The sequence below is a fragment of the Erinaceus europaeus genome, chromosome 2 (genome assembly GCF_950295315.1).
Source record: "Erinaceus europaeus chromosome 2, mEriEur2.1, whole genome shotgun sequence".
In the NCBI taxonomy this organism is placed as follows: domain Eukaryota; kingdom Metazoa; phylum Chordata; class Mammalia; order Eulipotyphla; family Erinaceidae; genus Erinaceus; species Erinaceus europaeus.
The window spans coordinates 4,591,400-4,605,115 of NC_080163.1; the positions used below are offsets into that span (position 1 = coordinate 4,591,400).

Sequence of the window (13,716 nt, forward strand, 5' to 3'; positions counted from 1 at the left end):
GCGGGAAGGTGGGTGGGCGGGGCCTGTGGAGGGTACGCAGGACGAAGGAGAGCTGGGCGGGGCCTGAAGAGGCTGGGTGGGCGGGGCCTGGGTGGGCGGGGCCGCGGGAAGGTGGGTGGGCGGGGCCTGTGGAGGGTACGCAGGACGAAGGAGAGCTGGGCGGGGCCTGAAGAGGCTGGGTGAGCGGGGCCTGGGGAAAGTGGGCGGGATCTTGGGAGGTTGCATGGGCGGAGCCAAGGGAAAGATTGGGCTGGGGAAAAGGGGCCTAGAGAGGCTGGGTGGGAGTGGCCTGGGGATGGTGGGCGGGTGTTAGCGTCTGGGTGGGCGGGACCTGAGGGAAACTAGGTGGTGGGCCCTGGGGCAGGGTGGGTGGGTGGAGGGGTTGAGTGGACCCCTCCTGGGTAGGAGTGGGTGGCTGAGGCGTAGTGTAGGCTGGTTGTGTGGAGCTGGTTGGTGGGAGGCTGTGGGACCTCTTGGGCTGTCAGCATTCAGTAATGCAGGTCTTGTGGGGCACTAGGGCATCCTCGGTTTTTTTCTTCTTTCTAGATGTATTTTATTATATACTACAGAGATTCCCACGAGGCACAGAGAATAAAAGAGAGAGAAACCAGAGCAGCACTCTAGTAACCTGCAGTGCCAGGGATCAAACTGGGGACCTCAGGCCTGGAAGTCCTGGGTGGCTTCAAGCCAGTGCGAGTGCAGTCAACGCGGACCTTGAGCAGGGTGGACTGGAAGGTGGAAGGGGGTGTCTGGAGGCTGGGGAGACAGGATGAGGCCTGAGCTGGGACTCAGAAGAGAGAGCGAGGTGGAGCATGAGGCAACATTGTGTGGTGAGGAGGCAAAGGAAGAGGGAGGCATGGGGGATCTGGCACAGTGTTTGGAGAACTTGGATGAGCAGAGTCGGAGGAAGCCGGGCGGTACTGAGGGGCCTGGGCAGCAAGTGAGCGGTGGGTGTAGTCAGGGCTCAGGACACAAGCTGGAGGGTCCAGTGCCTGGGCACTGCTGTGTGTGAGTGGCGGGGGGGGGGGGGTCTCTCCACAGTTCCCCCAGGCCCTGTGTGTCCCCAGAGTCGGGAGGTATGAGGACCTCGAGGCTGGCGTCACACTAGCCTGCCCCCCCCCCGCCCGCCAACCACTTTCTTTCTGTCCCCCCAGGAGCTGGCCGCCTCTGACCGTGCTCGGCGCCAGGCCCTGCAGGAGCGGGATGAGATGGCGGACGAGGTAGCCAACGGCAGCCTCAGCAAGTGAGCTCCGTGCCAGGTCCCGGTGGCTGGGGGTGGGGCGCCCCCCTGGCATCTGCTCTCACCTCCCCTGCTCCTTTCCCCAGGGCGGCCATCCTGGAGGAGAAGCGCCAGCTGGAGGGGCGCCTGGGACAGATGGAGGAGGAGCTGGAGGAGGAGCAGAGCAACTCGGAGCTGCTCCAGGATCGCTACCGCAAGCTGGTCCTGCAGGTGAGCCGGCACGACCCCCACCCGGCTGCCCGCAGCCACCCCCAGCAGGCCTGGCTCCAGTGTGTCGGTCCCACCTCCGCGTCCCACTGCAAGGAGCCCACTCACAGGGGACACAGCTTCCACTGCCGAAGGGCATGTGGCACACGGCCTGCAAAGTAAGCTCACTTGAAGAGCGTGCTGCCTGGCTATGTGCTATGACCCAGGTTCACTCTGGAGGGAGCTTTAGTGCTGTGGTCTTTTTCACTCTCTGTCTCTATTGAAAAAGGAAAAAAAAAAAAAGAGGAGGGAGGAAGGATGGAAGGAAAGAAAAAGAAGGGGGCCCGGCAGTGGTGCACCAGATTAAGCACACGTAGTACGAAGTGCAAGGACCCATGCAAGGATCCTGGTTAGAGGCCCCCCGCTCCCCATCTGCATCACCTCACAAGCAGTGAAGCAGGTCTGCAGATGTTTTTCTCTGTCCATCTTCTCCTCCCCTCTCAATTTCTCTCTCTGTTCTGTCCAATAGAAAAGGTAAGGGGATGGGGGCTAGGGAGCCGGGTGGTAGTTCAGAGGGTTAAGCGCACATGGCGCAAAGCGCAAGGACTGGAGTAAGGATCCTGGTTCGAGCCCCGGCTCCCCGCCTGCAGGGGAGTCGCTTCACAGGCAGTAAAGCAGGTCTGCAGGTGTCTGTCTTTGTCTACCCCTCTTGGTCTCCCCCTCCTCTCTCCATTTCTCTCTGTCCTATCCAACAACAATGATAAACAACAAGGGCAACAAAAGGGGGAAAAATGGTCTCCAGGAGCAGTGGATTCATAGTGCAGGTACCGAGCCCCAGAGATAACCCTGGAGGTAAAAAAAAAAAAAGAGAGAGAGAAAAGAAAAGAGAAAAAAAATGAAAATAAGAAAGCCAGCTGGCGTGGCCGAGTCAAGAGCACTTAGCAATCATCCAGTGAGGCTCCTACCGCCCCCCAGGGAGCAGTCGGAGATGCAAAGAAGACAGTCACAGCTGGGTTCAAAGGCCACAAAGGCGCCGAAACCCACAGACAGGTTTTCATCCTGTAGCCCCGGGGAGGCCCTCGGGGTCTGGTGCACACTTTAGGACCTTCAGGACTCCAAAAGCGAATGAGAAAAATCGCCCCCACCCCCAAAGTCTAGTATTTGGGGGAAGAGACAGGGGCATAGCAGTTGGGTTCGTGAAATGGGTCCAGGAGCTGCGTTTCCTGACCTGGGAGGGGGTGACCGGGTGCTGGTCTCTTTTTTTAAAATTTATTTCTTTATTTTCCCTTTTGTTGCCCTTGTTGTTTTTTTTATTGTTATAGTTATTGTTGTCGTCATTGTTGGATAGGACAGAGAGAAATGGAGAGAGGAGGGGAAGACAGAGAGAGGGAAAGATAGACACCTGCAGACCTGCTTCACCGCCTGGGAAGCAAGTGCGCTTAACCTGCTGCGCTACCGCCCGACTCCCTTGGATGCTGGCCTCTTAGGAACACTAGGGGTCACCTTTGGACTTTCTGAGCAACCACTTCACAATTAACCGAAGTTGCGAGGGCTGAGGGGGGGCAGTTGTTAATCGCCGCCACGTTGCCAAGTTCCTGTGAGGATGATTCAGAGGGTTCTGACTCACTTCCAGGTCCCCAGCGCCGGGCCAGGCTTGCTAGAGGCTTCAGTAAACGGGAGTGTGGTCCGGGCTGTGTGGTCAGGGCTCTTTCCCCCAGGGGCGTATGTATCAGAAGGGGCCCACAGAAAGCTTATAGCGGCCCCCACCCCGCAGATGCTGGTTGAAAACTCCACTGCAAGGAACCCAGCCCGCACCCCCTAGGGAAATGCTGGCACAAAGTAGGGGTGGGGGGAGCTGGGTTTGAATTGCTTTCACGCAGTCCCAGGTGATTCTGATGCAGACCAAAATGTGAGAACCTCCGGAACAGACTTGTTCACAGTCAGAGGTGGGATTCAGAGCTGCATCTTTGATTAAAATAGCTGAAGCTTGAGCTGCTTGGCTCAGCTCACCTGTGTAGTGCGCTCGACCCAGGTTCAGCCCACCCCCTCCGCCAGCAGAAAGCTGCAGTGTGGTGGTGTCTGTCTTTCCTTCCCTCCCATTCCCCCTCCTTTTGGCTCTGGTGTCTGAAACAGTTGGCCTGGTGTGCTGATAAAGAATGAGATAGAAGGGGAGTTGGGTGGTAGCACAGTGGGTTAAGCGCAGGTGGCGCAAAGCGCAGGGACCTGCAGAAGAATCCCGGTTCGAGCCCCCGGCTCCCCACCTGCAGGGGAGTCGCTTCACAGACGGTGAAGCAGGTCTGCAGGTGTCTGTCTTTCTCTCCTCCTCTCTGTCTTCCCCTCCTCTCTCCATTTCTCTCTGTCCTATCCAACCATGATGGCATCAATAACAACAACAATAATAACTACATAATAATAATAATAATAACAGCATTAAAACAAGGGCAACAAAAGGAGGGAAAAGCAAATTTAAAAATAAATAAAAATTTTAAAAAGTGAGGCCGTGCGGTAGTGCAGTGGGTTAAGCGCTCGTGACGCCAAGTGCAAGGACCGGCGTAATAATCCCATTTTGAGCCCCCAGCTCCCCACCTGCAGGGGAATCGCTTCACAAGCGGTGAAACAGTTCTGCAGGTGTCTGTCTTTCTCTCCCCCCTCTGTCTTCCCCTCCTCTGTCCATCTCTCTCTGTCCTATCCAACAACAAATGACGTCAACAACAACAATAATAACCACAACAAGGCTGCAACAACAAGGGCAACAAAAGTGGGAAAAATGGCTTCCAGGAGCAGTAGATTCATGGTGCAGGTACTCCCAGCAACAACCCTGGAGGCAAAAAAAAATTTTTTTAAGTTAATTGCATAACTATTATGCTGTTACTCCAGCCTCTTTATTTTATCTTAATGAGAAACACACACACACACACACACACACACACACACCACAGCTCTGCTCAGCTCTGATGGTGGTGCTGGGGGTTGAACCTGGGACCTCAGAGCCTCAGGCAGGAGAATTTTTTTTTTTTTTTTTTTTTTTTTTTGGGATTTGAACCTTTTTTTTTTTAAGTTTTTTTTTAAATTTATTTATTTATTTATTTTCCTTTTTGTTGCCCTTGTTGTTTAACATTGTTGTGGTTATTAATATCGTTGTTGTTGGATAGGACAGAGAGAAATGGAGAGAGGAGGGGGAGACAGAGGGGGAGAGAAAGACAGACACCTGCAGACCTGCTTCACCGCCTGTGAAGCGACTCCCCTGCAGGTGGGGAGCCGGGGGCTCGAACTGGCAGGAGAATCTTTTATGGAACCCTGGTGCTGTCTGCCCAGTTCCTTTCTAGTATCCGTGGGCACCGAGCAGGGAGTGGGCTGTGCTGCCCTGGCCCTGAGGCCCCCTGACGCCACCTCTGTCTCCCCCCAGGTGGAGTCCCTGACCACGGAGCTGTCAGCGGAGCGCAGCTTCTCAGCCAAGGCCGAGAGCGGGCGGCAGCAGCTGGAGCGACAGATCCAGGAGCTGCGGGGGCGGCTGGGGGAGGAGGACGCCGGGGTCCGAGCCCGCCAGAAGATGGTCATCGCCGCCCTGGAGTCCAGGCTGGCCCAGGCCGAGGAACAGCTGGAGCAGGAGAGCAGGTGGGCAGCGTGGGGCCACAGCCCACCCCACTCCATGAGGACGCCAGCACGCTGAGGCTGACGCCTGGAGGGGATGGCTCAGAAGTGTCAGGCTAGAAATGGTAGCTGGCTTCCTGTGCCGTGGGGTCCCAGCAGTCACTCGGGCTGGCTGGTGACGGCTCACAGCTTTGCCACCTGGCTGACTCAGGTTTCAGCATGGTCCCCGCCACGTTGAAGGAAGCTTCAGTGCTGTGGTGTCTCTCCCTCTCTCTCTCTCTGCTTCTCTGTCTCTATTAGAGAGAGAGAACACATTATGCTGGGGAGACAGCATAATGGTTCTGCAAAAGGCTGTCTCCTGCCTAAGGCTCTGAGGTCCCAGGTTCAGTCCCAGCACCACCATCAGCCAGAGCTGAGCAGCACTCTGGTAAATAAATATAGAAAGGGCATGTGGAGAAGGGGGCCAGGTGGTGGCACACCTGGTCAAGCGCTCACATCACAGTGCACAAGGACCCAGGTTCAAACCCCCGGTCCCTACCTGCAGGAGGAAAGCTTCACAAGTGGTGAAACAGGGCTGCAGGTGTCTCTCTGTCTCTCTCCCTCTCTATCTCCCCCTTCCCTCTAAATTTCTCTGTCTCTATCCAATAATGAATAAATAAATAAAACAAAAGGATTTTTTAACAAGAAAGGGCATGTAGAGAAGGAAGCCTCCAGGCCAGGGAGAGGGGAGGCCAGGCAGAGCAGGACATCCAAGTGCAGTTAGCACCAGGGGCAGGGCGAGTTCAGGAAAGAGGGCCCTGGATTCCAGGTGCTGAGAATTTGGGGGATGGAGGGGTGGGAGCAGAGGGAAGAGGTGAGGAGGGAGCCTGACCGGGGGCCGGGTAGCCAGTGGGTCAGTTCCTGAGAGGTGGGAGATGCAGTTGTGCGGGGCAGCACACAGTGGAAAGCTGGTGACACTTACTTTGGAAACAGGGGCCCTGCAGTACGGGCAGAGGACAGGACACACACAGGAGGCTGGGGGCAGTGCCTGTCCTGAGCTGGGGCTGGAGGGGGTGGAGCAGAGAGGGCTGGACCAAGAACAGAGGCCAGTACCCCACCCCCAGGAAGGCCGCTGTAGGACAGGGCCTCGGGGACGCCTGTCCTCACGTGTTGCCGCCCGTGTCCCTCAGGGAGCGCATTCTGTCCGGAAAGCTGGTGCGCAGGGCTGAGAAGCGGCTCAAGGAGGTGGTGCTCCAGGTGGAGGAAGAGAGGAGGGCGGCTGACCAGCTCCGTGACCAGGTGAGCACCTGAGGGGGCGGGGCTCGGACCCAGGAAGAACACTCTCGCCATCTCTGGGGAGGGTGCTGTGTAGTCACCACAAGGGTGGGGCCTGAAGTAGAACCTAGTGGAGACACACACACACACACACACACACACACACACACACCCGTGGCTGGGGCTGGGGACACATGCAGACTGTGACCTGCGAAGATTGGAATCCCGGCCAGGAGGGGGCGCAGTGGACAGAGCGCTGGATCCTCCAGCAGATCAGTCCCAGCACTGCACATGCCAGAGGGATGCTTTGGTTCTGTCTTCTTTCTCACTAATAAATAAATAAATACCCCTTTAAAAAGATAAAGAGGGGAGCTGGGCAGTGGCGCAGCGGGTTAAGCGCAGCTGGCGCGAAGCCCAAGGACCGGTGTAAGGATCCCGGTTCGAGCCCTGGCTCCCCACCTGCAGGGGAGTCGCTTCACAGGCGGTGAAGCAGGTCTGCAGGTGTCTGTCTTTCTCTCCCCCTCTCTGTCTTCCCCTCCTCTCTCCATTTCTCTCTGTCCTATCCAACAACAACAACAATAATAACAACGACAATAAACAAGGGCAACAAAAGGGGGAAAAAGAGAAAGAGGGGCCAGGCAGTAGTACACCTGGCTAACTGCACATTATCCTGGTTAAGGAACCAGGTTCGAGCCCCCGCTCCCCACCTGTAGCAGGGAAGTTTCAGGAGTGGTGAAGCAGGTCTGCAGGTGTCTCTCCCTAGCTCCCTCCCCCTTTCAATTTCTCTCTGTTGTAACAAGTAGAACAGAAAGGAAAAAAAAAAAAAAAAAAAGAAAGCAAGAATGGTCTCTAGGAGCAGTGGATTCACAGTGCTGGCACTGGAGCCCCAGTGATACCCCTGGAGGCGATAAAAAATATGAGGTCAAGGAGTCGGGCGGTAGCGCAGTGGCTTAAGCGCACGTGGCACAAAGCGCAAGGACCGGTGTAAGGATCCTGGTTCGAGCCCCCGGCTCCCCACCTGCAGGGGAGTCGCTTCACAGGTAATGAAGCAGGTCTGCAGGTGTCTTTCTCTCCCCCTCTCTGTCTTCCCCTCCTCTCTCCATTTCTCTCTGTCCTATCCAACAACGACAACATCAATAACTACAACAATAACAACAACAACAATTTAAAAAAAGGGCAACAAAAGGGAAAATAAGTAAATAAAAAGAAAAAAAAATTAAATGAGGTCAGAGGGTTGGCAGATATGTTGCCTCCTTGAGGGGAGGGAGAGGAGGGGGTCTCAGTGAAGGTGGTGTGAGAGTCAGTGGGATTATGGGAAGCAGGGTCTGGAACGCCAGGGACTGGAACCATGTCTCGGGCACTGGGGAGCCATGGCTCTGAGCAGGAGAAGAGCATGATGAGCTCTGGATATAGAAGAACCTCCCTTTTTACTTTAAAAAAAAAAATTTAAATATTTATTTATTGCCATTTGTTGCCCTTGTTGTTTTATTGTTGTAGTTACTGATGTTGTTGTTGGGTAGGACAAAAAGAAATGGAGAGAGAAGGGGAAGACAGAGGGGGGAGAGATAGATAAGACACCTGCAGACCTGCTTCACCACTTGTGAAGCTTTCCCCCTGCAGGTGGGGAGCAGGGGCTTGAACCTGGGTCCTTGTGCACTGTAGTGTGTGCGCCACCTCCTGGCCCATTTACATATATGTAATTTTTTATGTATTGGATATAAATTGAGAGGGAGAGAGAGAGAGAGAAAAGGAGACAAAGAGACACCTGCAGCACTGCTTCACCACTCCGAAAAGCTTCCACCTGCTGTGGGAACCTGGGCCTCTGTGCACTGTGACACGTGCAGGCAGCCGGACCCCCCCACCCAGCCCCACCCGGCCCCTAGAAGGACCTTCCTGAGGAGACCTGAGAAGTGCTAAAGGACTTACAAGCATAGGATTTATTTATTTATTTTTACTATTTTGTTTATTCATTAGACAGAGACCAAAAAGAAATTGACAGGGTAGGGGAGACAGAGAGAGAGAGAGAGAAACTTTCCTCCTGCAGGTGCAGACCGGGGGACTTGAACCCTGGTTCCTGTGCAGTGTAGCATGTGCGTTCGACCTGGTGCACCACTAGTTTGACCCAGATGCACTCGGGTCTCTTTCCTGCTGGTGGAAAAAGGAGGGAAGAAGCTCCTGGAAGGAGGCGGGTCGGCGGAGAGGAGCGGTCCGGGCGGTGTGGGGGCAGCAGGGCGAGGGGCGAGGGGCGAGGGCCGGGCTGCAGCTGTGACCCCCCACCCCGCAGCTGGAGAAGGGAAACCTCCGTGCTAAGCAGCTCAAGCGGCAGCTGGAGGAGGCGGAGGAGGAGGCTTCGCGGGCCCAGGCCGGGCGCCGGCGGCTGCAGCGGGAGCTGGAGGAGGTCACCGAGTCGGCCGAGTCCATGAACCGCGAGGTGGCCACGCTGCGCAACCGACTGCGGTAGGCGCCGCCCCCACGCTGTCCGGCTGTCTGTCTGTCTGTCTGTGTCTTGCCTGCGTACGGGGACTGGGGCACTTGACCACCACCCCAGGGGCCTATTTCCCCCTCCTCCTACCCTTCCCCCTTTGTCTCTTGCACCCCCTTTTGTGCCCCTGCCCTCCACTAGTTGCCCTCTGCTCTCTCTCTCTCTGTTTCCACATCACCTCGCTCCCCATAGGCATTTCCCTCTTTGTCTCCCCATGTTTTCCTTACTCTCCCTGGTGTCTCTGTGCTTCTCATTTATTTTAGTTTTTTTTTCTCTTTTAAAATATTTATTTATTCCCTTTTCTTGCCCTTGTTTTATAGTTGTGGTTATTATTCTTGTTGTTGTTGCTGCTGTTGTTGGATAGGACAGAGAGAAATGGAGAGAGGAGGGGAAGACAGAGAGGGGGAGAGAAAGACAGACACCTGCAGACCTGCTTCACCGCCTGTGAAGCGACTCCCCTGCAGGTGGGGAGCGGGAGGCTCGAACCGGGATCCTTATGCCAGTCCGTGCACTTTGCGTCACCTGCACTTAACCCGCTGCACTACCACCTGACTCCCTATTTTAGATTTTTATGGATTGATTTCTGGATTATTGGGAGGAAGGGAGGAAGAGAGAGAGACAGAGAGAGAGGGAGGGAGGGAGGGATGCACCTGTAGCCCAGCTTCACTGCTTTTGAAGCTTTCCCCCTGCAGGTGGGGGACCTGGACCTTGAACCCGGGTCCTTGTGCTTGTTAATTATCTTTTATATTTATTTATTTTCCCTTTTGTTGCCCTTGTTTTTTATTGTTGTAGTTATTATTGTTGTTGTGATTGATGCCGTCGTTGTTAGATAGAACAGAGAGAAATGGAGAGAGGAGGGAAAGACAGAGAGGGGGAGAGAAAGACAGACACCTGCAGACCTGCTTCACCGCCTGTGAAGCGACTCCCCTGCAGGTGGGGAGCCGGGGCCTCAAACTGGAATCCTTACCCCGGTCCTTGCGCTTTGCGCCATGTGCACTTAACCCGCTGCGCTACCGCCCGACTCCCATCCTTGTGCTTTTTGATGCTGCGCTCAACCAGGTGTGCCACTGCCTGGCTTCCCTGCTACTTTCATTTAATCTCTGATTCCGACCCTGGCCCCCCCAGGCGCGGCCCCCTCACCTTCACCACGCGGACGGTGCGCCAGGTCTTCCGGCTGGAGGAGGGAGTGGCCTCTGACGAGGAGGCTGAGGAGACGGAGTCCGGGGCAGGACCGCAGCTCCCAGAGCCAGAGGGACCCCAGGCCGAGCAACCGCCACCGCAGTGACCCCACCCTGTCCCGGCCGCTGGGGGAACCGTCCCCCCCACCCAATTTCTGGCTGCAACCTGCTCTTGAGAACCTGCCCTCTCTGGCTTCTTGCACTTTGGAAAGGGTGCCTCCCTCTAGCGTCACAGCACTTAACCCCCCCCATGCTTGACCCCCGAGGCTCCCTGTGCACCCCTTAAACACAGTGGAGCAGGCTGGCAGGGAGGCGAGGACTGGGGCTCTGTAAATGGGGAGAGGGGTCCAGTGTCCCTGAGAAGCTGTGACGCCCACCGGTTCCCAGAGGTTGGAGATCTGGCGGTCGCACCCCTCGCCCAGGAACCAGAGCTCCCTTCCCATCTCTCTCTCCTCAGCCACTCACCCCAAACGCCTGAGTCCTGGGCCCCTACCAGCCGTTGATCCATGGGGGAGGGGGCAGAATAAAGGGGACCCTGTCTCCCCTCTCATATGCCTCCCGTGTTTTTTGTTTTTGTTTTTTGATCGCTCTTGTCTGATGGTGTGGTTGGCATTTGCGGTGTGGGCTCCCCTGGGGGCTGGAGAAGTCCTTCTCACTCTCCCAGCATCCAGGCTCTAGCAGAAATAAATTCCAGCCCCACTGTCCTCTCTGCTGTGTGTTCCTGGGGGCCAGGGATCTGATGGGATGGGGGTGCACCAGTGCATGTACCCCAACCTTTCAAGTGAAAGAACTCCATGCACCCAGCCTCATCATAGAGATGAGGAAACCGAGGCTCAGAGCCAGTGCTCTCTGGCCTGTCCCCAAGTTTGTGCAAGAGAAAGGGTCTAATGACTGTGCTGGCCTTCCGGGTCCGGCCAAAGGCAAACCTTCCAGGCTAGCGTGGGGGTGCCTCTTCCCGGGAGCGTACTCTGGGTTGGAGAGAACTCGACCGGAACCAGCCTGGGCTGCTACTCACTGAGCAACGTGAGGAAGATGACTCAGGAACCAAACACGTGGCACGAGGCAATGCAATTTTTTATTGATCAGGGAGCCAAGACTTTTAAAGGGCAGACCCAGAAGTGGCAAGTCGGAAATGGAAATGGCTAGGAAAGGGGCGGAGAAAGGCAAACGGGGCTGGGAATGTAGGAACTTCCTTAGCAACTGTTGCAAGGGTTTTTGTTGTTAAAATTCGTAGGCTCTAGCTGGGCAGGTTGGCTTCACGGCGGGTAACAGAGACGCGGAGACAATGGCTGAGCAGGGAAGCTGTATTTCTTTATTTAGGAACAACGATTCATAAACTAAGACAAACTAATCACCAAACAGAACTCTGCTGTCTCTTTGCGGCGGCACAAGCACTCTCTCTCTTACTCTGGAACTCAGGAACCCAGGAACTCTGTCTCTCTGGCACTCTCTCTTACTCTCTAACCCTGAAACTCTCGAACTCAGGAACTCTCTTTTCTCTCGAACTCAGGAACTCAGGAACTCTGTCTCTCTGGCACTCTCTCTTACTCTGTAACCCTGAAACTCTCGAACTCAGGAACTCAGGAACTCAGGAACTCTGGCACTCTCGAACTCAGGAACCCTCTCTCTTACTCTCGAACTCTGAAACTCTTGCACTCTCGCACTCTCGAACTCCGGAACTCAGGAACTCTGTCACTGGCGAACTCAGGAACTCTCGGACTCCGGAACCCTCTCCCAGGGTCCCTTGGGGCGGGGACAAGCAGGCCCGCGAAATTAACAGGACTCATCCAATTCTCTTGGAGGGGGAGGGCTAGAACAAGCCAATGTAAAGCATACGACAATTCCCCCTTTTCTTTTTAACTAAATGACTATAGTATCAAGGGTGTGGGGGGAAGGCAGGAGGGACAGTCCAGAATATTGCTGAGTTCTGGCAACTGGTCTTGGTCTATGGGGATCCCACCTGAGACCTCAGCTCCCTCTCTCAAATGAAAATACATGATAGATAGATAGATAGATAGATAGAGTCGGGGGTTGGGTGGTGGCGTGGCACACTGGGTTAGGCACACATAGTATGCAATGGGAAAAATACACACACACACACACACACACACACACACACACACGCATACATATTCCCCTCCCAAATTATTGCTGGGGCTCAGTGCCTGCACCAGGATTCCACTGCTCCTGGAGTGTTGTTAAAATTTCGTAAAATGTAAAGCATACGACAGGTTTTAACTGGCAGGATTAATAATACATTGTGGGCAGGGAGGGTCTTGAGGGTAGAAAGAAGATTGATCAAAGGAATGGAATGGGTGGGGATCTTTCAGGCAAAACAATGATTATGTAGATAGGCCATAGTATCCGGAATGCAGGGTGGAGCAGGGGGAGCTGGCTTAAGGTTTTAAGGAATGCCAGGCTCCTGGAGGCAGAAAAATGCAGGGTGCTTTGTGAGGCTCCTCACAATTTCCTGACACAAGCCCTTCTGTCCCAATGCTTGGCCCAACCCCTAGAGGTTCAGACTTGTTATTTATAAATAAGGAGATACAGAGCATCACTATGACACATGAAATGCCAAGGATGGTGTCAGGGATGACGCTGCTTCCCTTCAAGGATTTGAATTTTTTTTTTTCTCAAGAGAGAAGAGACACCATAGGACACCTCCACCATCTGAGAAACATTCCATTGGTGCCACCAGGGCTTGACCCCAGACCGTAGGACATAGCCAGGTGCATGCTCTCCCTGCCTAGAGGATTCCGTAGCTTTCCAGAATGCCGAGCTGTCCCAGTGCACAGCTGGCATCCAGATATTTGCTGAGTGAACAGATCAGCCTAAACACGACCAGGGAGGCTGAGACACCTGCCTGAGGGTTTAGAACTACTGAGAAGTGGACCCCCCTCTGTCTGGCTCTTGAGCTCCAAGCCCACCGCCTGTGATCCAGCAGCCTCCTCCATACCCCATGTTACCCACATACCTTTACAGGATTCCCAGTGAGGAGTGTGTGTCCACCTTTTTTTTTTCTTGTTCTCCTCCTGGGTTATCACTGGGGCTTGGTGCCAGTACTATGAATCCATTGCTCCTGGCAGCTCCCCCTTTTTTCTGTATTTTAATTGGATGGGACAGAGAGAAATAGAGGAGAGGGAGAGAGAGGGAGAAACACCCACAGACTTGCTTCACTGCTTGTGAAGCAACCCCCCCCCCCCGCAGGTTGGGAGCCGGGAGCTTATCAAACTGGATCCTTGTGGGTGGGGGGTTCTTGCACTTGGTTCTTATGTGCACTTAACACAGTACACCACTGCCTGACTCCGCTCCCTTCTCAAAAAGCCTTAATTATTTTTAGATTTTTAAAAATATTTATTTCCTTTTTGTTGCCCTTGTTTTTATTGTTGTAGTTACTATTATTGTCATCATTGTTGGATAGGACAGAGAGAAATGGAGAGAGGAGGGGAAGACAGAGAGGGGGAGAGAAAGACAGACACCTGCAGACCTGCTTCACCTCCTGTGAAGCGACTCCCCTGTAGGTGGGGAGCCGGGGGCTCGAACCAAGATCCTTATGCCAGTCATGTGCACTTAACCCGCTGCGCTACCGCCCGACTCTCAAGCTTTATTTATTTATGAAAGAGAAGAGAACCAGAGCATCTATTCTGGCACTTGTGCTGCTGGGGATCGAACACAGGACCTAATGTTTTAGAGCCCAACACCTCATCCAGCGTGCCCCCTCCACTTTTATTATTATTTTTTTACCAGAGCACTGCTCAGCTCTAATGGTGGTGCTAGGGGTTGAA

At 54.5% G+C, this 13,716-nt stretch overlaps 1 protein-coding gene across 6 annotated transcripts in view; it reads left to right on the forward strand.

Moving 5' to 3' along the window:
* MYH14 (myosin heavy chain 14) overlaps positions 1-10,635 on the forward strand; it is a 94,564-nt gene extending 83,929 nt beyond the window's left edge. For 5 of the 6 annotated variants that reach the window (XM_060174736.1, XM_060174749.1, XM_060174727.1 and 2 more), the window contains 6 exons: positions 1,155-1,243; positions 1,327-1,450; positions 4,833-5,041; positions 6,187-6,295; positions 8,556-8,728; positions 9,879-10,635. In XM_060174736.1, coding sequence (XP_060030719.1) covers positions 1,155-1,243; positions 1,327-1,450; positions 4,833-5,041; positions 6,187-6,295; positions 8,556-8,728; positions 9,879-10,038 — 864 coding nt within the window. In that variant the 3' untranslated portion in view covers positions 10,039-10,635. The remainder of the gene's footprint in view (positions 1-1,154; positions 1,244-1,326; positions 1,451-4,832; positions 5,042-6,186; positions 6,296-8,555; positions 8,729-9,878) is intronic. The other variant, XM_060174745.1, reaches the window with a different exon arrangement.
* The last annotated feature ends 3,081 nt before the right edge of the window (positions 10,636-13,716 follow it).